The sequence below is a fragment of the Mustela lutreola genome, chromosome 17 (genome assembly GCF_030435805.1).
Source record: "Mustela lutreola isolate mMusLut2 chromosome 17, mMusLut2.pri, whole genome shotgun sequence".
Taxonomy (NCBI): Eukaryota; Metazoa; Chordata; class Mammalia; order Carnivora; family Mustelidae; genus Mustela; species Mustela lutreola.
The window spans coordinates 11,132,707-11,160,522 of NC_081306.1; the positions used below are offsets into that span (position 1 = coordinate 11,132,707).

Below are 27,816 nucleotides of genomic sequence, written 5' to 3' on the forward strand. Positions count from 1 at the left end.
TGTCAACAGAGATGTACTGGGTCAGGGTCTCTGGCATGAGAATCAAAGCCCTCAAAGAGCATCCTGGGGGGTGGTGGGGGGGGGGCGTTGAGAAGGAGTGGATTAGAACCTTTGGGGCTCCGAGTTCTTGGACTAGAGAAGACTTTGCAGTCTCCAGGTTCTGGAATATGGGCTTCAGGAAATCTAAGCTTCAGGGGGTCTGTGTTTTGAGGATCTGGGGTCTGGGTCTTGCTGAGAGTGGACTGTAAGAGATCTGGGGCCTGGATTCTGGGGACGGTCAGAGTCCTCTACCATCCTGGATGTGGATTCTGGATGTCTGGAGTTTGAGTTCTGAAGAACCTGGTGCCCTGATTTGAGGGATCCTTCGTTTTGAGTGACCCGATAAAAGTTACGAACCACCGACATCGTCCCCAAAAATGTCCCTCACACCCCCTGCGCGCACACCTCCAAGCCCCCGACCCCCACTCCGCAGCTGACCCCACGACAGGAACCCCCCACCCCAGCGGGGTGGGACGGGGCGGGCCGGGGCGGTGGAGAGCCCGCGGAAAGCGGAGCCTTCAAGGAGGAAAGGACTCCTAAAAACGTGGAGCAGGTGGCAACCGCCTGGCGGATGAGGCGAGGCCACCGCAGCCCGCACAGGCTCCGGCCCGGGCCGCGGCGTGGGGCGCTCACCTCGATGAGCGAGTAGTTGATCTCCACGTCCGACTTGACGAAGCCCCCACAGCCCACCACGATGTCCTCAGAGCCGCGCGCCGGACCCACGACGCCCAGCAGCAGGACCACAGCGGCGGCCACCGCCACCGGCCCCGGCGGCCCCAAGCCCCCGCACGCCCGCATGGCCCGTTCTCTGCCGCCCGACCCGCCGCAGGCCTCCCAGTCCCGCCCCTTGCTCCGCGCGCGGCCCGCAGCTTCCTCCTCTGCCGCCGGCTGACAGCCCAGGCCCCGCCCCCTAGGCGCCGCGCTTGCGCGCTCCGGCTTCAAGCCCACCGCCCCGACAAATGAACTACGGCACAAGCTCAGCAACAAAACGAAATCATTGGTGCCCTCTGGAGGCCTGGAGGACTCCGCGCACGGTCTCCAGGTGCTGTCGCAAGGTCCCGGAGTACAGGCACAAACTCCAAAGTTGAATTATACTTTGAAAGTCAATATCGTTGAAACTGGAGATGACGAAAGACTGTTGATCGAAGTATGCAACAACGTTTCCGTATCTTTTTGGCACATACATTTCGCAGACGATATATAATCTCAAAAAACAAAAACAAAAACCCGTTAGAAATTTAAGTCGGTGCATTTTCCTGTGATAAACTATCAATACTTTTTAAAAATCAACATATAGGTCATTTAAGTCATCATAATGTTTAAAAAAGGGTATTTAAAACTTATTTTAATCTCATCTCTATTAACATTGGTATAAGAACAAATTTGAGGGTTTTCCTCCCATAAGCAAGAGATCCAAGCAGTTAATTTACTTTGCATTGTCTGCGACCTGAAGCATGAGTTGTCAGAAAATAAGTTCAAATCTCAGCATCCGGTGTCTTGTCCCAAGACCGAATGTATACTAGGACGAAAACTGTATTTAACTGCGAATCACCACATCAAAATAGACAAAAATTGCTTTTCTGACCTAATATTGGAATTCTTCACTTTTGTCCTAAGAAAGAATCAAGTGCTTTATTTGGGTAGTTTTAAAATTTTGTTTCTACATGACCAGGTAAGAGAAAAACTTTCCCCCTGGAATTCGCCATTGTGACTAAAACTTAAGCCATATACAATTATGCATCACGGTGAGTTTAAACTATGCCACGGTCAAAACTTTCATAGTGGGTGTGATGGAATGATCCACCCACTGAAGATGTCAACCGCGAGCACATCTGATTTCAGTTTCTCACTCTGCATTCTCGAAATACAGTGGAATTCTCAACTCTTTGGTTATAAAGAGAAACTAGTTAAATTATTTTATTTATTTGGATTATTTACTTATTTAGTTATTTCGGGGAGGGGGGCGCAGAGGGAAAATGAGAGGGAAACGCTCAAGCAGACTCCATGCTCAGCGAGGAGCCCAGTATGAGGCTTAGTCTCATGACCCTGAGATCACGACCTGAGCCAAAATCAAGAGTCAGACACTTAATGCTTAACTGACTGAGCCACCCAGGCATTCTTAGGGTTTGTTATTCATAACTACAATTGAAACAGATGCCCTTTCTCCTCCCTAGTATGAATCCCTGGTTTGTCTTGGCAAATCTTCAGGGGGTTGAAAGCCACCAGTTAGGAAATGCTGGCCTTGGGGCACTTGTGTGGCTCAGTTGCTTGGGCGTCTGCCTTTGGCTGGGGTCATGATCCCAGGGTCTTGGGACGGAGCCCCACATGGGGCTTCTCCCTTTCCCTCTACCATTCCCCTCACCCCTCACTTGTGCTCTCTGGCTCTATCTCTCTGTCAAATAAATAAAAATTTTAAAACAAACAAAAAACAAAAAAGGAAATGCTGGCCTGTGGAAACTTCTTACCCTACAAAATAGGAAACCAACAGGTGGGGGAGGGGTCGTGAAGGGGCTTGTCTAGGGCTCTGCACACAGCCTCGTACTATTCAGAGGACTGGAAAGAAGGCTCTGGAATGCCTGAGTCCTGTTCTTGGCTCACCCAACTGATTTCCTCTGTGTTCTTTCTCACTTCTTGAATATTCCCCCTCAAATTTCCACTGTTCCCCTCAAATTCATCTTTAAACATACAATAAAATAAAGCATTAGGACTGTGGCAATGCCATCTGGAGGCGGGATCACAGAGGGAGAGAGGGCTCAAGCCTCCCCCTAATTTCACCAGCTTCCTCCCAAATCACCTCAAATAAACAGACTAAACCTGTAAATGAAAACAGCGGACCTGCCACCTTCAGCTTCAAAACTGAGTTTGTTCTTTGCGTGACTGCTCTTCGAGAAGACCCAGGCAGGAGGACAGCTGAAAGGCATACTGACTTGGACCCCAGACTAAGGTTAGGAAACTCCCCAAAGAAAGAGAGAACCCACCCAGTGGAGGGCATTCAGGAGGACAGGGGTGAACACCTGCAGAGAAGGGACAGGACAGCATGCGGAGTGCAGACGACGTTATCTGAAAAAGCTGTCTTTTCATTTCTACCGCAAGAAGAATGCGATGCTTGTGGCAGAAAGAAAGACATCAGAATAGGAAAGGAAAAAGAAGAGAAAATTAGGATTCCCATGATCACTGCTGCCGTGCATTTCCATTTTTCATCTATGCATGTATGTTACATAGAGGATTTTCCAAAAAGAGCTACTGGCTGGGAGCACACACCTTGCTTTTAAGACCCAGGAAAGGAAGGCCAAGATTTGACTTCTTTACCCACTTTCCCCAACCTAAGCATATACTTTTCTCCTTTTTTTTTTTTTTGGCAAAAATAGCATAGCCTATTTTGTATAACAATCTTTCTTTCTTTCTTTCTTTCTTTCTTTCTTTCTTTCCTCTTATTTAGGATGTAGCAACCATCCTTCCACATCATATTTCTGGTATGGCACTGTGATCCCCTGCTTAGTAGCCTAGGCATGAAATAACACCATCAGTGCTAATAATCGCTAGTTCTTGTGAGCATTTACTGTGTGCTGCACACTGCGCTAAACTCTTTACTCGTGATCTGAAAATCTTCCCACCACCCTACAAACAGACAGTGTTTGTCCCACTTGTTGCGGGGCTGCAGGGTTTTACGGGGATGCCACCGCACTCTCGGGTCTCCGGGATCCCCTCCCCCGGTGCCCTCTCGGGCCACCCAAAGCGCCCCCTCCAATCGCCTTCTCCCACCCCTTCACGCCCCACCCCTCCTGCGCGGCGGGACCTTGCCCTGGGCTTGGCAGTCCCGGAGCTCAAATCTCAGAAGAGCCTGCCAGTCGCCGCCCCTTTCAGGACCCGGAGCTTGGCCGAGGTGGCTGCCCGGGGACCGACGGGCCGACCGCCGGGCGCACAGACAGACGGGCGCTGGGGAACGCGCGATGGCCGCGTCTGCAGAGCCCTGTGTGGGACAGAATGTAAGTGTCCCCCTCCTGCCCCAGTCTCCTTTTCCGGGCTTGGTAGATCTCTCCGACAGCTCTCTAAGGCGGCGATACTGGGGAGGGGAGAGACCACCAAATTCGCAGCCAAAGGAACAGCCGGGGAGACCGACCCCTTTAACAGATCCTGCACCCCACCCCCAGACCCCAGCACCGCTAATGGGGCCTCCAGACTTCCCAGCTGCCAGCGGGCTTTGACCTCTATTTGCATAAAAGCTTCTGGACCCCCGCCTCTCTGGCTGGCTTTCTTTTTCATCCAGGTTCGTAGCAAAGGACTCTGGGGAGTGACGTTCAGGGGGTAGGAGCGAGAGTCGCCAAATCCCAGGATTTCAGGGGCCGGATAGGTAAGGCAGGATTAATAACTGATGTTAACTGAGGGCTTACTTTGTGCCCAACGTCCTACTATGTGCTTTACTGGTATTAACCCATTTAATGCAACCCTTAGAGGTAGACTCTCTTCACACCACCCCTCTCCTTTTCAGGGGAGGAAACTGAGGCGCAGGGAGGTTGAAAGTCCCAGTGTTGGCCAGCGGGGAAATGGGGAGCAGTCAAGAAAGATAACCCACACCTCCGCTTTCCACCTGGATGACAATCACCCCAGCTATTTACTTTCTGGGCTTCTGCTTCCTTCTGTGCAAAAGCGCAGTGATAATTGCCTCTGCTTCTTAGGGTTGATGATATTAGCATTAAAGGAGTTGAGAATGTCGAGGTACTCCAAAGGGTGCTTGGTCCATTTTCATGTCAATGTTAGGAGTCCAAAAGATTGGAGTGCCTGGGTACTCAGTTGGTTAAGCAGCTGCCTTGGGCTCAAATCATGATCCCGGGCTCCTGGGATCAAGACCCAGATCAGGCTCTCTGCTCAGCGGGGAGCCTGCTTCTCTCTCTGCCTCTGCCTGTCGCTCTGCCTGCTTGTGGTCTCTCTCTGTGTCAACACATAAAGAAAATCTTTTTAAAAGGTGGGGGGAGTCCAAAAGGTTGCCTTGCCCCCTAATCAGGTGAGTTTGGAACCCCTGCGTTGTACCATCACAAGGGTGGCCCTGGTGTTCCCTCAGGTCTGGAACGAGACAGAGCCTGAGCCCACTGCTCTCCACCTACTGAACGTGTGCTTCCTGAAAACGGCAGGGGTCTGGGTGCCCCCTATGTACCTGTGGGTCCTTGGCCCCATCTACCTCCTGTATCTCCACCGCCATGGCCAAGGCTACCTCCGGATGTCCCTGCTCTTCAAGGCCAAACTGGTAACTGCTGCCTCTGGGAGCCTGTAAGCAGACAAGTGTTGGGAGGTGGATGGGGGAAGCAGGCTGGAACCAAGCTGAGACCCCCGAAGTGGGCATTCCTCCTTTTCAAGGAGCATACACAGTGTGGGGACAAGAAATTCATCAAACAGAGCAATACTCCAGAGGCTACGGAGGAAAACCTCTGAGAAACAAGATCCGCCCCACAAAGATTTCGTGATAATAAAATCCCCATGTCTGCAAACACACCCATCTGGCCCCTTGTGGGTTCCTCGCCTGTTTATGGACACCTGGCATTCCCCCAAACAGTGCAGTGTCTCCTCCTGGGATCCACAGGGTGATTTTAGGATCGTGCTGGGATGAACTTTTTAAGTTCTTTAAGAGGCTTGCATGGATTTTCATGCTTCTCCACTCGCAGTCCTAAAAGCCAGCTCTTAAAATTGTTACATACTTGTTTTCCCATGCTACAAAAACACTGGCATTCCATATGCAAGACTTTCTGCTCATCCGCCCCCTTCCCCAAACTTCTATAAGAATGTCCTTCAAAGTTCATTTATCCCCTTAACACCTTGTTAATTTTTCTCCCATTGCTGACCTACCAAGTGGTTGCACACTCTTCCTTAAAGGGCCAGATAGTATCTATTTGAGGCTTTGAGGTTCACATGGTCTCTGCCCCAAGGATTCTGCAGCAGGAAAGCAGCCACAGACAACAGTGAATACATAGACGTGACTGTGTTTCAAGTAACATTTTATCGATAGTCACTGAAATTTGAATTTCAGATAACTTTCACATAAATTTTTTGAGTTTTGTTTACTGATGGAAAAATGTCAAAGCCTGGTTGGCGCCTGGGTGGCCCAGTTGCTTAAGCATCTGACTCTTGATCTCAGCTCAGGTCTTGATCTCAGGGTCATGAGTTCAAGCCCTGCATTGGGCTCCACGCTGGGCACGGAGCCTACTTAAAAAAGAAAAGGAAAGAAGGAAACATGTCGAAACCATTCTTAGCTCACAGGTGATACAAAAACAGGCGGCCTGTCAAACTCAGCCTGTTGGTAGTCGTTGGAGCCCTGCTTTGGACTAACTGAGGTGCTCGCCATAGCTTCTCCAATGCACCCAGGTCCCGACTTCTCTCTCGCCTGCGTGCACCCTGTCACTTTCTTTCCTTCAAAAGAGACACCACCGCATCTTCGAGAAGGGTCTAGAGACCTACCAGTCCCAACCGAAAGTTTCTCTGATTTCACTGGAGGGTTCAAAAGGGACTCAGTGAAGCGAGTGGAACTTTTTTTTTAAAATATTTTTATTTGGGGCGCCTGGGTGGCTCAGTGGGTTAAGCCGCTGCCTTCGGCTCAGGTCATGATCTCAGGGTCCTGGGATCGAGTCCCGCATCGGGCTCTCTGCTCAGCAGGGAGCCTGCTTCCTCCTCTCTCTCTCTCTGCCTACTTGTGATTTCTCTCTGTCAAATAAATAAATAAAATCTTTAAAAAAATATTTTTATTTGTTTATTTGAGAGACAGTGAGAGAGAGCATGAGAGGCAAGAAGGTCAGAGGGAGAAGCAGACTCCCCATGGAGCTGGGAGCCTGATGCGGGACTCGATCCCGGGACTCCAGGACCGTGACCTGAGCCAAAGGCGGTTGCTTAACCAACTGAGCCACCCAGGTGCCCCACGAGTGGAACTTTTTCACCTGCGGAATGAATGTCGTTTCTGCCACTTTGTCATACTACAGCATTCCTCCTGCAAACCCCTTGGCACACCCCCACCCCATCCCTGCATTTTGGGAAATATTGGGCTGGCTCAGACCCCTGTGGCTTATTATTTATAGGACACTGACAGGTCAAGGTCCATTTGCAACATCCCTTAATGCTTTTTCTTAGCATCCTTTACAGTGGCACTGTTAAATCATAACACTGGGACCTGAACAGGTGCCCCATCCAGAGCCACTGTTCAATTGGACACAGGGTCCCTGTCCAGTTGGCCATCATCACCTTTCTTTTCGCCCACCAGCCTTACCTAAGCCTGTTTCCCAGGTGCTTGGGCTCGCCCTCATAATCCTCTGCACCTCCAGCGTGTCTGTGGCTCTTTGGAGAATCCAGCGGGGAACGCCCCAGGCCCCAGAATTCCTCATTCATCCCACCGTGTGGCTCACCACGATGGTAAGGATGACCCAGGCTTGTGGGTCTTGCTTCTGGCAGTGGCTTCCCCCCCCCACCGCCCTGGTGGAGGGCATGGGGCAGAGCGGGGCTCTCTTTCTCCCTCCCCACCTCCGGGGGCCCATCCCAACTCTCCTGTCCAGAGCTTTGCCATGTTCCTGATCCACACGGAGAGGAAGAAGGGGGTCCGGGCATCCGGGGTGCTGTTTGGATACTGGCTGCTCTGTTTTCTCCTGCCCGCTACCAGTGCCGCCCAGCTGACCTTGCAAAGGGTAAGTGGAGGCCCCGGGGGAACCAATAGGGCAGTTTCAAGCCTTGGGTCCCGTCTTCCCTCCTCCCCTTTGCACACGTGACTTCTTGGCACACAGAAACACACACCACAGTTGTTTAAACTCTTAAACTCCAGCGATGTACAGATGCCCCCATCTTCCCAAACATTTTCCACGGACACAAATTCCCACTGCCTGACCCATGCATGTCACAGGGTTTGCTCGCACTGCCCTGACACACACCTTTTTATGCCCCGCTTCGCATATCATACAACCACAGACTGGGACACCTACCCCTGCACACAGCCGTTCCCACACTGGACATCCATTCACACATCCACCCAGTGCCCCCTCCCTCCAACCCTGGGCACAACCACACTGTCGGTTCACAACTGCGGAAACTTCCCCGGTGAAATCTGCAAGTGGCCACATCCACAGAGGGCAAGGAGAGATGAAGAGGCAGGGCCCTCCAGACGGTGCAGGGCAGGGTTAGTAAGCACGAGGACTTACGAGGCTTATCCCAGGTGCCCCAAGACAGGTAGATCTCTGCACCCACCTTCCAGATCCTTCCAAGTTTACAGAGGCCTTAGTGGGGTTCAGTCATATCTACGTCCACATGGTCTCCAGGACGTGTTACTCTCTCAAAGTTGTGTTCTTGGAAAGGCTCCTAGTGCGGGAAGAGTGGGTGGAGTGTACATTCCCAGGAAAGGGGAAGCAGTCAGGAGCCTGGATTGCCCCCCTCCTGTGATCTCCTCCAAAACACACCTATGCACGCTCTGTCGGTGTGTGTACGTTTCTGCTCGTTCTCCCGTATCTTCACCCATGCTCTCATCTACAGATACAAACCCATTTGGCATACCCGCCTGTACTTCTGTTACCTGTCCTGGGAAGTTGCATTTCCGTGTGAAGGGACACCATGCATCATTTTATCTGCAAAGGGAAATGCAGCCTACTTTAAAAAAAAAGAAAGAAAGAAAAAGAAAAAGACTCCTGCATTGGCACCAGGCAGAGAAAATAAAAGCTCCATAAAACCAGTTCCCATCTACTTTTTAAAAAAGACTTTTAGATTTATTTTAGAGACAGAAAGGGAGCATGAGAAGGGGAAGGAGCAGGGAGGGAGAGAGAGAATCTCAAGCAGACTCCCCACGGAGCACAGAGCCCAATGTGGGGCTCGAGCTCACGACCCTGAGATCATGACCTGAGCCAAAATCAAGAGTCAGACACTCAACCAATTGAGCTACCCAGGCACCGCAACACCAGTTCCCTTCTTAAATCGGTCAACACCGGCCATGAGGAAACAGAATGGAGAAAAGCTGTGGAGAAAGGCTTTCCTGGGTGGCACAAGGAGAAAGGAGAACTCACACTCCAGGGGCTGCCACCAGTTATCACCGGGCTAAGGAGAAACCCCTGTGTACCATTTGTACAACCAGAATGCGTGTAAGTCAGGTGTTCATCCATCGGGACACCGGGAATGTGGGGGCCCTGGCTCTCAAACCCTGTGGCTCTGACTCCCTGTCAGGGCACTGCTCTTCATCATTTGACCTTGACCTTGACCTTCTCTTCCCTCACAGGTACCCTGCCTAGCCTGTGCTCTTCACAGGCCTCAGGCTGTGGACTTCGGCATGCCAGACTCAGTGGGACTTCCGCTCTCTCTCCCACAGGGCTTCCGGAGCGACCCTTTCTACCACCTGTCAACCTACCTGTGCTTGTTGCTGGTGGCGGCCCAGTTTGTGCTGTCCTGCCTTGTCGATCACCCCCCCTTCTTCCCTGAAGACCCCCAGCAGCCCGTAAGTTGCCATGCCTCCAACCCGGGGCCTCCCTTGTCCCTGTTCCTGTTCTGGTCTTGGGTTCTCCCCATGGGACAGAAGGGAGGTAGCCTAGAGCACAAGCCTTTAATAATGTTTCATTCAGTCTTTCATTCAGCACAATGTGTATTGTACATTTACTCTATGCCAAGGGTTGGCCAGTTTTTCTGATCAGAGCAAGACAGACAATATTTTAGGCCTTGTGGGCCATATGGTTTCTGTGACAACTTCGGCTCTGCTGTTGCAGTGGGGAGAGTACAGTATGTCAAAGGAACGTGGCTGTTCCAATAAAACTTTATTTGCAGAGACAGACAGTGTGCCAGGATCTGGGCTGGGGGCTGCAGCTGGCCAGTCCCTGCTCTGTGCCCCAGCTAGAGGCTGAGGACTGAGGGTGAATAAGCAGATGTGGTTCCCATCCTCAGGCAGCTAACAGCCAGGTTGAGGAATCAGACATTCACCACATAATTCTACAAATGTGTGTGAAATTATGACTGGAGGAAGAACCCCAGAGGAGGAATTCTTGGCACTGGGGAGCCCTGAGCTAGCTTGTGAAATCAGGAATTCTCTGTGGAAGAGATCACCTCAATAACCTAAAAAATTTTTTTAAAAAATGCTCAGCTATGTGATTAATCAAGTGAAAACTAGGGTAGAGCTTCTTTGCTCCATGAGAATGGAAGCAAAAAATAAAAAATGGATAATGAGCCAAACATATGGTGAAATAGGCAGTCTTGTGCCCTATCAGTGAAGGGTATAGATGCATGAGAATTTTCTGGAGCAGCTGGCAAGATCTCAGGACCTCTGCACCTTCTCGCCATATGCCCCAAGGCATATTTTCGAGGATGTTGGTGTCTCTGTCATGCATGCTCCTGCCTTGAGAACTTCTTGGTCTCAGTATTGATAGCTGTTAGTTCTTGTGGATGCTTTCAGACTTGTGGCATAGTCCCTTTTCGCCTTGCCTGCTAGGAACCTCCAAGCACACTGGCGCCCACCTCTGACAGATAAGCAGGGCATACCACTGAGCAATTGGTACCAAGATCACGGTCCATTCATCCCGTCTTCCTGACCTTGGTTCCCTTGCCTTACGACCACCATGGAACGTGAGATCGAGTCCTTCCTCCACCCCATCTCTTGTCTTTACAGAATCCATGTCCAGAGGCTGAAGCTTCCTTCCCCTCCAGGGTCACGTTCTGGTGGGTTTCTGGGTAAGTACAGTAGCAGGAAAGGGACCTGCATTTGCTGTCTTATTTGTCATCCCAGCTCTCCCCAGAGACATTTCCTCCCAAGCCTAAGGAGGCCAGCCAGCCTCTCTTCCTCCCAGCCTCAGTGCTTCCCTGTCAGATTTCAACATGCCCAATATCACATCGCATTCCCATTCCCCTACTGGGGTGAGGTCTGGGTTTGAGTCCTGGCTTTCGCTCTGAGCCAGCCCATATGGCAAACAATCAGAGTCTCAGTTTGCCCCTCTGTAAAAGGGGAACAACTCTATTCTCATTACATGTAAATTGCTTTCTGCTGGTACACAGCAGGTGCTCAACAAAATCATATCAATTACTCAGCTTCATGCCTTCTGCCAACATCTAAGAAGCGCCTACTATGTGTGAAACACCTACTATGTGTGGAGCACCAGGGCTGAAGAGGTAAAAGACCACATCTTTACTCCCCAGAGGCTCCCAGGCTGGTGGAGAAGACAGATGTTTCTCCAGGGCCTGTGTACCAGGCTCTGAGGGTGTGCCCACCTGCTGGGTCCCCTCTTGGCCACACTGCAGTCAGATCTTGGTAGCACCTAGATTTGAATCCTAGCCCCACCACTTCCTGGCTGTGTGACCCTGGGCAAGCTACTTAACCACTCTGTGTCTCAGTCCCTGTGCCTGTAAAACAAGGATAATAATGGCATCTACCTTGGAGGGTTTTTGGATTAAGAGAAATAAATCTTGTGAGGCACTTAGCATAGCGTCTAGTCCTTAACGAGCATCCTACAAAGTAGCTGGTAAATACACAAAGAATTAGGATGCTGTAGGGGGTGAGGAATGGGTGGGAAGTGCATACAGGCTTGCTAACCAGCTCTAAAGAGGACCTAGCCCTCTGTCTCCCAAACATGGCATTTATGGACCATTCTTCAAGCTTTTTGCCTTACTGGAGTAGTATTTTCCTCTCTTAAAGTCTTTTTTCTTGAAATCAACCCACTTTTTTGACTTTCATAATCTTTTTTAAAAGGAAGCTTTCTATCACTGCAAGTTGGAAAAAAATCTCCTGAATCGCTTGCCATGTAGATCTCCTTCCCAAAAAATGCCAGTGAAAACCAAGCCAGGTTAATGACTTCTAGGTCAGCACGAGTTTGCCCTAGATTCAATTAAAAAAAAGGAACTCAGAGGGGCGCCTGAGTGGCTCAGTCGGTTAAGTGTCCAACTCTTGATTTCGGCTCAGGTCATAATCTCAGGGTTGTGAGATCGAGCCCTCCATTGGGCTCCATGCTGGGCCTGGAGCCTGCTTAAGATTCTCTCTCTTCCCTCTGCCCTGCACCTCTCTAAAAAAAGAAAGAAAGAAAGAAAGAAAAAGGAATTTGGAAAATCTCAGATGGGGAGCTAAGGACCAGCACCAAACAAGACCTTCGCCTTGGTGTTATGGCAGAAAGATCACGGAGACCTGAGAAGTAAACAACACTCCCTCTAGAGAAGTCTATAATAATTAATTTCTTGCGTATGTATGTTGGTTCGCAAACTGGCCCCCACACCTGGAGGGCAAGGAGAGACTAAAGAAAGAGGCAAGCCATTCCTACTGGCAGGCGGCAGTTTTAATAAGTGAGGGAACTTACCAGGCTTGGCCCTGGGCGGCCACAAGACGAGTGGATCTCCACACCTGCAGGCCAGAATCTTAGTTCACGTGGAGGGTTCACTGCGGTTCAGTCACATGTACCGTCCAGACAGTCTCGACGACATAGCGCTCTCTCAAGGCTGCATCCTTGCAACGACAGGGTGAGCACAACACACATTCCAAGGACGGGGGAGGGGTAAGGAGGCTCCGATTGCCCAGGTTCAGCTTATGCGAGAACCAGAGGTCACGTCCTCTCCGTGCCCTCCTCCAACAATGGGCCACCTACAATCATCTCATGTCCTAGGCTTAAGTGCTGGGAAACGCTCTCATTTTTTCAAGTGAGAAAACTGAGGTCTGCTAATGGGAAGTGACTTGTCCAAGGTCACAGAGCTGGTGAGTGGCTTCATCTGGCAAATCTTTTGCCCTGTGTTGGCCGGTTAGGATATAGAGGAGGAGGGTAAAGGTAAATACACCTTGTCCCCTTGGAGCTTGCCCTCCAGTGGAGGAGAAAGACACTCAGTAAGTGATCAGACCAACAAAGTAAATCATAATTGCAGCCAGTGTTATAAAGAAGAGCTCAGGAAACGTGTGTATCATGGGGAAAGCTAGGGTAGAGTTCGGGTGTCCAACTCGGAGCTTCTGACCCCTGGGGAGGTTTATTTCCCTTGCCACGCAGGTTGCTCCTTGGTTAAGACACTTGATCTCTCTGAGCCTCTATTTTTTTTCCCCCTCATCTGTAAAATGGGTCAGTAGTCATCACGTGAGATTTAATGAGATGATTTTTGTAAACTGGAAAGTGCCCACAAATGTTAGGTGTGGTTCGGCTAATTGCTTTCGTTTTCCTGAGGGTCTAGCAGAGGCACAGAGGGGTGAGGTGACTTACTCAGGGTCACACAGCTACCATGTCAGGACCCTGCCGGGGGAATGGCAATGGGAGCTTGCTCTGGTGACCTTCTTTCACAGGCTGGTCTGGAGGGGTTACAGGAGGACACTGGGACCGGAAGACCTCTGGTCACTTAGCCGAGAAAACTCCTCAGAAGAACTTGTTTCCCAGCTCGAAAGGGAATGGACAAGGAACCGCAGTGCGGCCCAGAGGTGAGTGCATGAAAAATGAGATTGTGGCCCATACCTGGCCAACAAAGTTAATCATTTGGCCCCAAATACAACCCCGGATCCCACTCTGGGCTCCACCGCCATAGTTCCCTGCCTGCCATTGATCTCACTAAGCATTAACCAACCAGGGTCAAGGGATGTTTCCTCCCAGAGGGCTGTGCAGGCTCCCTAAGGCCACATTGGGTTCTCCTTGGGGCCCCTAAAAGGAAGCTTAAATTGGGGGGTGGTAGGCAGGAATCAGGCAGGGGCGGGGAGTGGGGGGAGTGGAGGGCTGGGTGGTGGTCCTTAAGGCGCACACATCTACTTACTACTTAACCTGAGGGGTTGGTTTCCTGGTCCTTGGTTTTCTGATCTGTTCAGTGGGCATCCCATTAGGTTCTGGCTCATTGCCCATGGGGGAGGGGGAAAAAAGGTTTTGGAAAAGAATTTAGCGATACCTCAAAAATGATAAAAGCTCAAAGAGTATCCATTATCCAGAGGATTTCAAGCTCTTTCTAGTCCTGTCCACTCTGCCTCCCTCCTGCCATCTGTGGCATCTCTAGAAACTTCTGTGGTCCCCTCTGACTCTGAGGAACCCAGTCTGAGAATCTTTGACCAAAAGAAAAGAGCAGGCAAATAGGATTCATTAAACATGGGTTAAATGAAGTCTTGCCTTTGTGTAGTTGATGACCTAGGACAAATGACCTGACCCTGGTGTTTCAGGGGACAGAACAAAGTGACTTAGCTCTGTAGGAAGAGTTATGGGGTTCTCTTGTGTACTCTAGGATTTGGGGCAGTTGTTGTAGATAGCTGAATCCTCCAAATTAGGGAAAGGGAGAGAGAGACTGTCTATTGGCTCACATAGCTGAGAGGTAGTCTGGCCTCAGGTGTGGCTGGATCCAGGGACTTGCATAATGTCCAAATTCTTTCTTTCCATTTCTCCCTTTCTCAGCTCAGCTGTTGTCTGTACCTCCGCCTGTCTCATATCCTGCTGGTGTAGCAACTCCCACAAAATGAGTGTCTCTCTGAGCATCCATGTAGAAAATGCTAAGCAAGGCCTCTGATTGGCTGGCTTGAATCATATGCCAAATAGGGACCAATCCCATAGTGAGAGGGCGGGGACCCCATACATGGTGGTTCCTTCAGAGCCTCAGTAGGGTGAGTGTGATTCCACAAAAGGGGTAAATGATATGAGCAAATCAAAACAACAACTCATTCTCCAGGCCTAGCTTGGTGTCCTGCTCCTCCATTCATGCAAGATTTTAAGTGGCAGAATTCATTCAAAAGGGCACTGGAGGTCTTACCCACTCTCTCCCATGCCTCCCCCGGGGCATGAGAACTTGGGATAGAATCATTCTTTTTTTTTTTTTTAATCTTTTTTTTAATCTTTTTTTTTTTTTTTTTTAATAAACATATAATGTAGGGATAGAAACATTCTCTCTAGCAGTTTAAAAATCCACAGCAACTGACAGAAAGACAGGAAGGCCTGGCCAACTGAGATCCAACTCAGTTATTTTTGGCACAGATTACACATGGAGAGAACTTTGGTTCTTTTTCTAAAGTATTTTGCAGTTCTGGGGGGAAGGGAGAGGAGGTCATCCTGCAAGGTCAGGGACCCGCCACTTGCCAACCAGATGGGTTTCACAAGGGTATGTTCGGTCCACGTGGTGTTTACTGTTGTTATTCAGGGCTTTTTGTTTCCTTTTTTTTTTTAAGTTGCTGACATTTAAAACATTGGAGACTACATGTAAAAAAATCTGGAATTCTGGTCTCTTTTAAAGTAGACTGGCAGGGGACACCTGGGTGGCTCAGTCAGTTAAGTGTCTGACTCTTGATTTTGGCTCAGGTCGTGACCTCAGGGTTGTGAGATCGAGCCCCGTGTTGGCTCTGTGTTCAATGGGGTGTCTGCTCAAGATCCTCTCTCTTCCTTGCCCTCTGCCCCTCCCCCCTTGCACTCACTCTCTAAAATAGATAAATACATTTTTGTAAATGAGAAAGTAAAGGCATTGCCAGGTCACATCCCATCAGGGTAACAGGGGAGTGGATCTTGACAGCAGCTGTCCCAGTGGACAGGGGACATGTCTTTGCTTTGCCACAGTCCGCACCCCACCCTTTTGTTCCCCCGACTTGGACCCTGGCTGCTCACTCACACCCCCTGTCTCTCCCTGTGGTCATGTGCAAACCCTGCACCAAATGGCCTTCGGTCCAGAGACCACAGGACCAGACGCCATTCTAGAGACCTCCCCTGATGGAACATGAGTCCCACTGGGAAGGAGGAACCCAACTACAGAGCCTGCCAGTTGAACACAGAGATTCAGAATTTTGGGGTGAGCAGCCAGAGCAGAATGGAGTGAAACATGCAGCTGGAAAGAGGCCTTCACAGTCCTCTCCTGGCCTACCCCATTTGACAGATGGAAACACCGAGGCTCAGAGGGGAGGGGGACCAAGCGGGCACTTGAATCTGGGGCTCCTGGCTCCCAGGCAGGTTCTGTCCACCAGACCAGGCTGCCTGCCTTCCTTCCTTCCACACAGCTTTCCAACTTTATGCACCAGGCACCCTTATCAGGCCCTTGGCACCCGTCACACATCTATTTTTTCCCCATTCATTTGGCAATTATTTATTGAGCACCTACTGCATTCAGGAGCCAAACCAGGGCAAAATACAAGCAAAGTCTACACTCCTGGAATTCTAACAAGACAAATTCATAAAGATGAGTGTAGGAGGGAGTTGGTGTGGCTTTGAAGGCAGTGAACTAAACGATGGGCTGTTGGGAAGGGCTGGCCAGGTGACAAGAAGGTGACATCTTTTTGGCATTCTAGACCCAAATGCCAAAATGTTTGTGAACAGCAGGCCATGCCCAGCTCAGTGACAGACCCTTCAGAGACACCAAACCAAACAAGAAGCTGGGCCATGGGGCAAGGGGCAAGGCCTTGGCTTGGTGAAGGTCTGGCCACCAGCACTCACCAAGATCAGTTTTTTTTTTCTTCTTTCTAAAAATGTTGGTGAGCAGGGTTCACAAACAGGTGCTCTGTGCATCACAAATTGAGATCTGGGCTCAAATCCCTGCTTGGTCCTCACTGTGTGACCTCAAGTCGCTGCCACCTGCTCTTAGAACCTCCGCATCGTAGGTCCAACAGGGAGCCCATGACAGCCACCAGGCAGGGAGGTCAAGAAAAATCGATAAGCTGTGGCAGGAAAAGGGCTGATCCCAGGGCCTGGCCCTGGGCCCCAGCTCTGTAAACACGCAGTGAAATTACTGCTAAGCCCGGAGTTTGACAGAGCTGGAAAGAGCGCAGGGAGTGAGACCAACTGTATCCTTTCACGCATGAGGACACAGACCCAAAGAGGGCAGGCCATACAGACCCAAGGCCACACAGCCCCTGGGCTCTCAGCAGCTGAGGACCTGCCCGGCTGCCTCTCCCACCCGCCCCCTCCCCCGCCCTTCCCCCAGCTTCCACTTGCGTTTCGTCCAGACTGAGAGTGCCAGGGCCACGGACATCAGCTGTGATTCTGAACTGGTTCTAGACCAGCTCCAAACCACCTCCGGGCTAGCCAGTTGTGGGGGGGAGAGGGGGGAGCTGCATCTGTGGCTTGCCAAGTGCCTGGGCTCTGAAGGGACAGAGTTGGGATCAAATCCCAGCGCTTCAACTTCCCCACTGTGGGCCCTTAGGCAAGTTCCTTCTAAACCTTCATCTGCTCCTCTGTGAAATGGGCATAACACCTCGCCTGCCAGCTTCTTTGGAGGACTAAGGCGTGCCTGGCACACAGGAGGGGCTCAGGGCATGTGCATTCCCAGCAACCCCCATCATGCCTTAGGGCTGCCCCCCTGCCTGGCCTCTCCCCTGCCCAGCTGTCTCATAAAGGGGCCCTCTGGGGTACAGAGAATAACAGGTGAAGGAACATGGCTGAATCCATGCCCACTCATCCCCTCTGCCAGAAAAACAGCCCTATAATGCCTGGTCTTGCTGGACCTGCAGATGCCACCTCTGGGGATATTTAAAATACCACAGATGTGGAGTCTGATGGGGGGCCGGCTTCCTGCTTCCCAGACGGCTGTATCCGGGCTCTGGTCCTTGGTGGAAGGAGGAAGATGCTGTCTGGGGCCCATTTTATCAGGGCACTAATCCCATCCATGAGGGCTCCACCCCTGTGACCTCATCGCCTCCCCAGAGCGCCCCCTCCCCAGAACACTGGGGGTTAGGTTTCCACAGATGAGTTTGGGGACATGCAAATATTCAATCTACTGCAATGACCTGGAACCCATTTCTCCTATCCCTGAAGGCGCACCAAGGTGAGAGCAGCTAGAAAGAAAGGGAGCCGTGGGGTAGAGACCCCAGAGATGGAGCCCTTGCTGGAGCAAGAAGGGGGCCAGAGGGGCCCGTTGCTGAGGGCCATCTGGCAGATGTCCAGTTCCACCTTCCTCCTGGCGACCTTTGCCATTGTCATCTCTGATGTCTTCAGGTTCGCTGTTCCCAAGCTCCTCAGGTGGGTTCAGGCCTTTGGGGCCTTGTTGATGGTGGTCCTTTCCTTGATGCCGTCTTTCCACAGCTGGGGGGTGGGGGTGGGGCAGCAGCTCTTCTTCGGCCTCTGCCTAGTCCTCCAGAGCTCAGGGCCCTGGAGGTGGGTGACTGGAAAGGACACTGAGGAAGGGGAAAAAAATAAATGAGAAAGTCGCATTTTCTCAGAGAGAAAATGAATGAATGCTAACCTGACTGTATCGGTTAGCTTTTGCTGTATAACAAAACAGTCCCAAAGCGAGGGGTTAACAACCACTCCTTGGGTTCACAGTAACGTGGGTCAGCAATTTGGGCCGGGCTCCGCTGGGCTGGTCTTCGTTCCTCTGTTGGGTTCACTCATGGGCCTGTGTGGTTGGCTGGGAGGCCGGCTGGGGACTGGCTGGTCTCAGAGGGTCTCAGCGGGGACAGCTTGTCTCTGCCCCACGTCATCTTTCATACCCCACATTGTCTGCTCCGGCTGTTCACATGGCCCCTTAGTAGGGCTCGAAGACACAGAGTGAAAGTTGCATTTTCTCTTGACGCCCCAGACTTGGAGCTGACACGGTCTCACCTCCACTGGGTTTTCTGGGTCAAGGCTGGTTGTGTGACCAGCCCAGATTCAGGGAATGGTATATTTGTTTGCTGCGGCCACCGTAATAAAGGATTACGGGCTCGGAGCCTGAGAAAACACTCATTTATCTTCTCAGAGTTCTAGAGGCTGGAAGTCCAAGATCAAGACTGATTTTATCCGAGGACTCTCTCTCCTTTTGCTGGGTCCTTAGATGGGCATTTCCTTCATGCGTGCATGCCCGTTTTATCTCCTTGTGTGCGCTAATTTGCTCTTAGAACGACAGGAGTTAGATTGGACTACAGTCCAACCCTAACGGCCTTGTTTTAACTAAATCACCACCTGAAAGGCCCGAGCTCCAAATACAGGTACATTCTAAAATGCCAGGCATTAGTACTTAGCATAGGTATTTTGTAGAGACACAGCTGAGCCCATGACAGATGGAGGTAAAAACTCACCTCTTGGGGCGCCTGGGTGGCTCAGTGGGTTAAAGCCTCTGCCTTGGGCTCAGGTCATGATCTCAGGGTCCTGGGATCCAGCCCTGCATCAGGCTCTCTGCTCAGCGGGGGGGAGCCTGCTTCCTGCTTCCCTTCCTCTCTCTCTCTCCCTGCCTCTCTGCCTACTTGTGATCTCTGTCAAATAAATAAATAAATAAATAAAAGCTTAAAAAAAAAAAAAAAAAAAACTCACCTCTTGGTCAAAGAAACAGCAGTCACCTTGGAAGTGAGTGCCCGTGGATGGTGGGGGGGGAATCACGGCAGCCGTTTTGGCAAAAATATCTACCATGCTATCTGACCCTCCAACCTTTACCAGGCTCAGGTCAAGGTGACAGCCACACATGCCTTCTCTCACCACTTGTACCCTCCCTCTCTCAAAAGCCTTTTTCTGGAGTTTATGGGAAATCCCACAACCCCGGCCTGGAAGGGCTATCTCCTCGCGGTGCTGATGTTTCTCTCTGCCTCCCTGCAATCGCTGTTGGAGCAATACTACATGTACAGGGTCAAAGTGCTGCAGATGAGGATCCGAACGGCCATCACAGGCCTGGTGTACAGAAAGGTGAGCCCTGGAGGAGAGGGGTGGGTCTTTCCTATCCCCCTGACTTGTCCCAATTTATATATAAATGTTCTAGCCCCAAAGGGTCACATCGTATCATCTGTTCCTGAAAATGTACTCAGTGATTACTTTACTTATTCATAGTCGCTCTCACTGATCTCCTTGGTTTTTTCCCTAAGACCTTGAGTGATCTGACCCTGGGACCTCTCCAACTCTATCATATCATGTACCTCTCTTGTTCAACCTACTCCAGCCACAAACATACCAGGCAACCTCCCCACTCAGGGCCTTTGCACTTGCTGTTCCTACTACCTAGACACCTTTTCCATTTCTTTTCATGAACCTACCTTTCCCCTCACCCCCATGAGGAGAAAGGGCTAATCTCAGGGCTGTGTGGAAACCGGATAGAGGTGGGCTGTTAGCTATGTTACCAGGTAACACTGCTTATGGCCAAAACGACTCCCGATCCATTGGTAAATTCATGAGGGCTGAAAATTCTGTCAATGGAGTACAAATACCTGGTGGGGAGCCAGAGCTTTGGGCTTCTCTCAGTGCAATGACTCTCATCTCCTCAGGAGTCTAGAAGCAAAGCCCACAAGACAATCTGGCAGAAGAGATATTGGCTCCTATGGGGTCTGGGGCACCCAAGCCTGGGAGCCCCATGCGTCTCCTCTCCTACCTGTGCTGCTCCCTGAGGGAGAAGCGGTGCACAGGGAGCAGCTCCTGGATGGCTGTGCGTTAAGCACGTTAACTGTGTCTGACTTTCCACATCCAATGCTTTGATATCCAGGGCGTTGGCAACCTTGGGGGGATGCCCCCACCACCCAGGGCTAGCCAGAGGTAGTAAATGACTCAGTGGGTGCATTCTTTTCATCTTCCAATGAACCAGTCCAGAGCTCACATGCCCAGTTGCCCCCTTGACGGGGCTCTCAACACTCCGGGCCCCCACACACCTGCCCTCATCACCCCAGGGCCAGGTACCAGACCATGAGGGACAGCTCCTGCACCCCGGAACCCACCGAGATTATTCCAACCAGCCAATCCTGCTTCCCCTGCCTGGACCTTCTTTCCTCTGAAAATCACGATAAAGATCCTGGCCCACAGTCTACCTTGCTAATAGGTAACTGTAATAATAATAATTATTATTATTGCATAATATTACTAATGTTACTGAACGATATTTTAAAACAGTTCTTCCTAACACTTCTCATAAGTATCATTGAAGAATGAGGAATGGGACGCCTGGGTGGCTCAGTCAGTTAAGCATCGTCCAACTTTTGATTTTGACTCAAGTCCTGAGCTCAGGGTCCTGGGATCGAGCCCCGAATTGGGCTCTCCGCTCAGCCGGGAGCCTGCTTCCTCCTCTCTCTATGCCTGCCTCTCTGCCTACTTGTGATCTCTGTCACATAAATAAATAAAATATTTTTAAAAAATAAAATAAATAAATGTATATATTTTAAAGATTTTATTTACTTATCAGAGAGAGAGAGAGAGCGCACAAGCAGGGGGAGCAGCAGGCAGAGGGAGAGCTGAGCAGGGAGCCTGATGTGGGACTTAATCCTCGTACCCTGGAATCATGACCTGAGCTGAAGGCAGATGCTTAACCGTCTGAACCACCCAGGTGCCCCATAAATAAATCTTTTAAAAAGAGAATGAACTTGGGCGCCTGGGTGGCTCAGTGGGTTAAGCCGCTGCCTTCGGCTCAGGTCATGATCTCAGAGTCCTGGGATCGAGTCCCACATCAGGCTCCCTGCTCAGCAGAGAGCCTGCTTCCCTCTCTCTCTCTCTCTGCCTGCCTCTCCATCTACTTGTGATTTCTCTCTGTCAAATAAATAAATAAAACCTTAAAAAAAAAAAAAGAGAGAGAGAGAGAGAATGAACTCTAAGTCTTTATTTAATTTTCCTCCCCAGCTCAAATTCTGCTCCTGGGAGAGCAAGCCACCTGTCTCTGCAGTTCACAGCCATATTCTTAGCTCTCGGTTCACTGGGAGTCTCAGAATAGGTACTCAATAAAGATTTAAAGATTTTTTTTTTTAAGTTGGCTCCATGCCCAGCATTGAAGCCCAATGCAGGGCTTGAACTCATGACCTTGAGATCAAGACCTGAGCTATGGTCAAGAGCTAGACGCTTAACCAACTGAGCCATCAACGTGCCCCTAAAAAGATTTTTTTTTTTTTTAAATTTCTACTCAGTCATTCCGGGCTCACTCCTTCACCCCCTTCCTTCTTCCCTCACACACTCAGCAGAGAAGATTGGAAATAGAACCTAGCATTCAATGGGCTGGATGGGGTCCACTGTGACCCCAGAGCCAGGGCACATCTGGGGCTGCCAGAGAACTATGTTGGGGTGTGAGGGGCACCTGAAATGCCTGTGGGGCTTGGTCTGCCACCCCGTCTAGCTCGTGTCAGTCCCTGTATCCCGGGTTCCAAGCTTGGCCCAGACTTTAGAAAGCCCTCCAACTTTGGGCAAGTTGGTCAAGTTCTCTGTGCCTCCGTTTCCTTGGCTATAGAGTGGGGTGAGTCATTCTGCATTTCACTGATTCTCTGATCACTTTTTTAACCCTTCTGTAATCAAGATGTGTCTCGTGTGTTTCAAGTTAATTGCACTGATTTTTTTTTTCCTCCTTAGTGATATAAAAATAGAGCGTTTTATATTGGCCTTGCAGATGGAATGAAATGCCACAGCCCCTCCTCCAGCTGGCTGTGGCATCTGCTCCGTCCCAGAAAACGACGACACGGCTTCTTTAGCACAGGGCCTGGGACGCAGGGAGCACTCAGCAAAGGACCACCATTATCATCATAAACCCCAGGGTTTGGCGTGTTATGCTACTAACTTCTCACTCCAGTGCTCTGGGACCCCCAGAGCATTTCTGTTTTTGCCGTCCTCTGAATTCTCCTGACGGCCCCTGGGAGGGCGGCTTGGGAGATTTCCTGGCCCACTTTACAGATGCGTGCAGGGAGACCTGTCTCTACCAGCAAAGGGAAGACCAGCTTTGATCCAGGCCAGCCAGGCTGCTGTGCCCTTGTTCCGTCCGTGCGGGGGGACAGAGGGACGTACTCGTCCTGTCCCTCCCTCGGACTGAGATCTCGATCCTTCCACCCTGCCCAGGTCCTGGTCCTGTCCAGTACTTCCAGAAAGGCCAGTGCTGTGGGTGATGTGGTCAATCTGGTGTCCGTGGATGTACAGCGACTGATAGACTGTTTCATCTACCTTAACGGGCTGTGGATGACCATCATCTGGATGGCCATCTGCTTCATCTATCTCTGGCAGGTATGCCCTAATTCACAGACCCCTGGGCGGGGCTATCCATGGTTGTGGGCGGGGACTACTTCCCAATACCATCCAGGGCTATATGATCACTGTACGTCCTGGTGACTGTGTGTTATCTCCTCCTACTGTCCCCTACCCTGTGGGGCCTGGGGCCAGGACACCTTCTGACTTGCTACCTTGTATCCAGGGCCCAGCATGGGGTGGGCATAGCTCCCAACAGTTCCTGCCCTGCAGTGCATAAATGTTAGATGTGAGCAGCGCCTGGTTGGCTTAGTCAGTTGAGCGTCCATCGCGTGGTTTCGGCTCAGGTAGTGATCTCACAGGTCTTGAGACCAAGCCCTGTGTCAGGCTTTACGCAGAGCAGGGAGCCTGAGTGAAAATTCTCTCCCGCTGCCCCTCCTCCTTCTCAAGCATGTGCTTGTGCCTTCTCTCTCTCTCCAAATAAATAGATCTTTAAAAATACATAAATGTTAGATGTTATTATCAGGAAGAGAGAGGGCAAGGAGGAAAAAAGCAGAGTAAATGGGCAGGCGGACCCCTGATCCAAGCAAATCTACCAAAGACACACCCATTACTTCCCAGGACTTTTGGGAGCTGATCCCCGAACATCAGATGGTCCCCCCCGAAACCTGGCTAAGAGGGGGCAGATAGACATCGAGGTTGCCACAGGTAGCATTTGTAGCATGTTTGCCAAGTGATAACTGTTTTTGCCAGAGAAAGTTTCACCTTCCCCTCACCATTCTTGGATTATTTTTCCAACCCTGGCTGGGGGCTGGTGTTGGCCTTCTGGGCACTTCTCCACTTCGCCACTGGGTGGCACACTTGTGGCACAAATGATCCTGGCAAGCTCGGTGTTTCAAGTTAGGGAAATAGGCTTCCTTCCTTCAGGCTGAGAGGGGAAACCGAGGGCCCTGGTCTGAAGAGGGGTGGGGTTTGTCTAGAAACTGGGTGCACGTGACCTCGGGTGTAATTTCAAATAGTCACAACCCCTTAGAAATCATTTCCGCCAACCCTACCTCCACATTTTCCAGATAGAGAAACCACAGGCAAGAAGGAACATAACTGTTCTAACGTCACCTCACCCAGGAGTCAGGGTCTGAGCTGCAGCTTAGGGAGGGTAAGTAATTTGCCCAAGGCCACACCAGTAAGTGGCCAGGGCCGGGATTTTGAACTCAGACCCTGACTCCGGAGATCCGACTTCACCGTTCCGGTCAGGCACACACCCTTGCCCTGTCCTGCCTAGAAGCATGACCTACTTGAATAGGACTCCAGCACCCCTAGGTGAGGTGGACCGTTCCCCAACATGACAGAGAAGGATGCCATCCTCAGCAGGTGTCCACAGGCTGCTCTCATCAGCTTCCCTGCCGTCCCTTGCCTTAGGACCCAAGTCTGGCCAAATCTCTTGGGGACGTCAGCTGGGCTCCTGGAGATGTCCTGTGGCATCCCTCCCTCTCTGTCTCCAGCTTCTAGGACTCTCTGCTCTCACTGCCATCACTGTCTTCATGAGCCTCCTCCCTCTGAATTTCTTCATCACCAAGAAGAGGAAACAGCATCAGGTGTGACATTTGGGAGAAGGGACACGCTGGGTGGGAAGTGGGAAGGGGAAGCCCATGGGAATGACACTGGCGCAGGTACGGGGAGGTGAGGAGGGGAGGGGGGACAAGGTGGCGTGAGCCTTTCACGTCACTCAGACCCTTGCCTTCTGCCCAGTAGCCCCATCTCAGTGGACAGCTGCTGCACCCTTCCAGCATTCAGGCCACAAGCCAGCCACGGGTCAGCTTTGATGCATCTTTTTCTCACATTCAGATGCATTCAGAATGTTGCCTCTGTCTCACATTCCCCGAGTCTCTGCTTCTGCCCTCATCCCTACCAGGGCATCTCCTTCAGAGTCAAAGCCAAGATCCTGCCGTGTGCTGTGATTTGGGCTCGCCTCGTGGCCCCCTGGCCCGGCTCACTCCACTCCCCCACTGCCCTCCCCCTGATCCTCAAGCTCTACTCAGGGCCTTTGCTCCTCTGGTTTCCTCTGCCTAGGACTAGCCCTCCCCCAAGAGCGCCCTGTCTTCCCCACCCCTGAACCCTCACTGGCCCCTGGTTACCATAGCAACATGTCCCTCCCCTTCATGCCCAGCGGCTAGGCTCCCCAACTTGGCCTGTGATGTCCGGTTCCATAGCACTTGTCACTTCGTGCCTGGCTCTTGGATTTGCTGTCTCTCTTTCCTGAGACTGGAACTTTCACAGCACTTGGGAATATGCACTGATGCGACCTCAGCTTCTAGGAGGACGCCTGGCACTTGGATGGAGGGAGGGAGGAAGGGAGGCTAGACAGTTTCTGACAGGTCTCAGACAGTTTCTGGAGCCTCCTGTCTGGCCTCCTCTAAGGCATTCTCCACACCTGCTCTGGGGAGGATGCCCCTCCTTGGTGCAACACAGGGAAACTCAGCCAATGTTCCTCTGGCTGACCTCCACGTCCCAGTACCGTCCAGCCCAGCTCCCCCTACCCCACACCCTCCTGGACCACACCGTCTGTCCTCTGGGTCATGCTGTCCCCTCTATCTATTCTTTGTGTGCTCAGTCCCTCCTCATCATGGCTCTCGTGGCCCTCCAGGCTGGTGCATGGGTCCGTCTCTTCCACCCCTACCCCAGTCTTGCGTCCCTCTGTGATGGCCCATGATCTGCCCCCACCACAATGAGGGCCGAAGCATGGGGGACAGGAGCGAGGAGGCACCAACAGTGGTCCAGGGGCGAGACGACCACAACGTGGGCCAGGATGGTGGGGACGGCGATGTTGAAAGGCAGACCGTTTGGGGCCTGGCGCGGGGGGAGAATCAAGAGCATTTGCTAAAGGCGGGGTGTGATGGTTTTGCAGAAGGGGAATTCTTGACGTTTCTCTGACCTCTGCCCTCCTCCTCCCTCCGGTGCCAGCAAGAGCACATGACGCGGAAGGATTCTCGGGCACGGCTCACGAGCAGCGTCATGGGGAATATGAAGATGGTCAAGTCCCACGGCTGGGAGGGAGCCTTTCTGGAAAGAATCCTGCGCATCCGGAGCCAGGAGCTGGGCGCCTTGAGGACCTCCAACCTTCTCTTTTCCATGTCTCTAGTGTCCTTCCAAGTGTCCACGTTTCTGGTGAGGTCACCCTGGCCTCTCCGCACAGCACAGACTAAGGGAGGGAGTGCCCGGGGTGGGGGTGGGGGGGATGAGGTAGGTGGTGCCCCTGCCTCCCCAGATCCTGGATCCTTTCCAGGCCACCCCATCGCTCACATGTAGCTCTCCTGGATCCTTCCCTCGGTCAGGGATCCTTGCTTTGTGCTGAATCAACTAACCACTTAAATAATTCCCCTGAAGGTGGTCATGGCTAATAAGGTCCATCACTCTCCTGTAGAAGGTGCCAGGCATCTGCAACTGCTGCTGCTTCGGGCACAGGGACAGGGGGCTGGAGGGGGAGAGCCCCACGGCCACACTGACGCCGGCCACCACATGGCTGCCGTGGCCGCACACGGGCACAGCGCCTGTCCTGTCCTCCAGTTCATTTCACTCACTGCTGCCCAATCAGCCTTCCCAAGGCACAGCTCTGACTCCAGTCATGCTGTTGCTAAAAACCTGCAATGGCTCACTGCCACATACATAAATAAATAATCCAAGCTCCTCATAAGATATTCAAGGCTGGTGGTAGATGGACCTTAACTGGTATTTCCAGAAGAATGAGAACCCCCCACCCCGGGGAGGGGGGCAGGCATCCGGTGTTGCCGACACAGTCAACACTCAGAACCACAAGTACCATCACTCAGAACCGTGAGAGCTCCCCAGCAGGATGGCTGAGTCACCGTCACACCCACCAACTATCATGTCATCATCAAGTGACACCTAGAACCAAAACACTGCCAACACCTAGAACTCACATCACCCAGTGACATCCAGAACCACAGATGCCACCAGGGCTCAGGGCCCTCCCCTCAAGTGCTGCTGCTGCCTACAACTCCAGGGTTGTCTTCAAGGCATTCTAGAACCACAAGTCCCACCCATGTTTAGAACCTCCCACATGCTACCCAAATCTAACCTCATGGCGTCCCCAGATGCCAGGAACCAAACAAGAGTTGCTGGTCCAGAATGGGGGCTGCACACGTAGCTCCTTTCAACAAGACACTCGTACTTTTTAAGAAACACTGCACAGCTGCACGAACAAGGAGTGAGGCTGGAGGGTGCGCAGAATTTGGGGTGAGGGGGAGATGGAGGGGAATGTTCCAACATGGCGGGCTGGGCCACACAGACCCCCGGAGATGGCTCGCTCAGGTTCCTAGCTCATTGTCACTGCCCCTGTGTCCCCCGCCCAGGTCGCGCTGGTTCTGTTTGCTGTCCACACGCTGGTGGCCGAGGAGAACGCCATGGACGCTGAGAAAGCATTTGTGACCCTCACGGTCCTCACCATCCTCAACAAGGCTCAGGCTTTCCTGCCCTTCTCCATCAACTCCGTGATCCAGGTGAGGCAGTGGGGCAGGGAGGCTCGGCAGCCTTGCAGGGGTTTAGCGGGAAGGCCCAACCCCAGGCATCCCCACACTGCCCCCAGGGGAGGAGGCCAGGCGGGGGGAGGGGCACAGCGCAGGGAAGCAGGAAGGCGCAGAGGATACAGCAACGCACCAGCCTGCCCATTCCCTTTCCACACCAAGCATTATTTATGTGGACTGTCGTCTCTTGCTGTCCCCACTCACACTGGGCCGTGAAGGAGAGGAAGACAAGTGGCCTTGCTGACGCATCCCTATTTAAACAGCCGCCCCAGGGGGACAGTGTTTGGAATTCTTTCTGATAATGGTCTGATGACTCCCTTGGACAAGCCTCCATCCTCCTGCTGGGTCTCATCTGGGCAGCAGCCCCATTGTCCCTATTATGCTAATTAGGAGAGAGGAGCTGGGAGGTCACTGTCACCATCACGGTCCCCACCTCCAAGGACACTGTTTCCTGTGACCCACAAAGCTTTGTGCTAATGCCTTACAAATGTACTGGGCTCTGGAGACCGGAAGCTTTTCCACAT

The 27,816-nt window shown here is 51.7% G+C and overlaps 2 protein-coding genes across 6 annotated transcripts in view; one reads left to right on the forward strand and one right to left on the reverse strand.

Annotated features, from left to right (window-relative positions):
- The window catches only part of LOC131819266 (BOS complex subunit NOMO1), a 55,132-nt gene extending 54,216 nt beyond the window's left edge, over positions 1-916 (reverse strand). The window contains exon 1 of the mRNA XM_059154140.1: positions 673-916. Coding sequence (XP_059010123.1) covers positions 673-837 — 165 coding nt within the window. The 5' untranslated portion in view covers positions 838-916. The remainder of the gene's footprint in view (positions 1-672) is intronic.
- A 2,946-nt stretch (positions 917-3,862) lies between these two features.
- Positions 3,863-27,816, forward strand: part of ABCC6 (ATP binding cassette subfamily C member 6) — a 45,426-nt gene continuing 21,472 nt past the window's right edge. For 2 of the 5 annotated variants that reach the window (XM_059154728.1, XM_059154731.1), the window contains exons 1-13: positions 3,863-4,025; positions 5,099-5,281; positions 7,303-7,428; positions 7,569-7,697; positions 9,356-9,481; positions 10,640-10,701; positions 13,274-13,405; positions 17,685-17,888; positions 19,346-19,523; positions 22,629-22,790; positions 24,254-24,346; positions 25,713-25,916; positions 27,122-27,268. In XM_059154728.1, the coding sequence (XP_059010711.1) occupies positions 3,990-4,025; positions 5,099-5,281; positions 7,303-7,428; positions 7,569-7,697; positions 9,356-9,481; positions 10,640-10,701; positions 13,274-13,405; positions 17,685-17,888; positions 19,346-19,523; positions 22,629-22,790; positions 24,254-24,346; positions 25,713-25,916; positions 27,122-27,268 (1,782 nt within the window). In that variant the 5' untranslated portion in view covers positions 3,863-3,989. Of the gene's footprint in view, positions 4,026-5,098; positions 5,282-7,302; positions 7,429-7,568; positions 7,698-9,087; positions 9,132-9,355; positions 9,482-10,639; positions 10,702-13,273; positions 13,406-17,684; positions 17,889-19,345; positions 19,524-22,628; positions 22,791-24,253; positions 24,347-25,712; positions 25,917-27,121; positions 27,269-27,816 lie in introns of those variants that run through there. The other 3 variants (XM_059154726.1, XM_059154729.1, XM_059154730.1) reach the window with 3 other exon arrangements.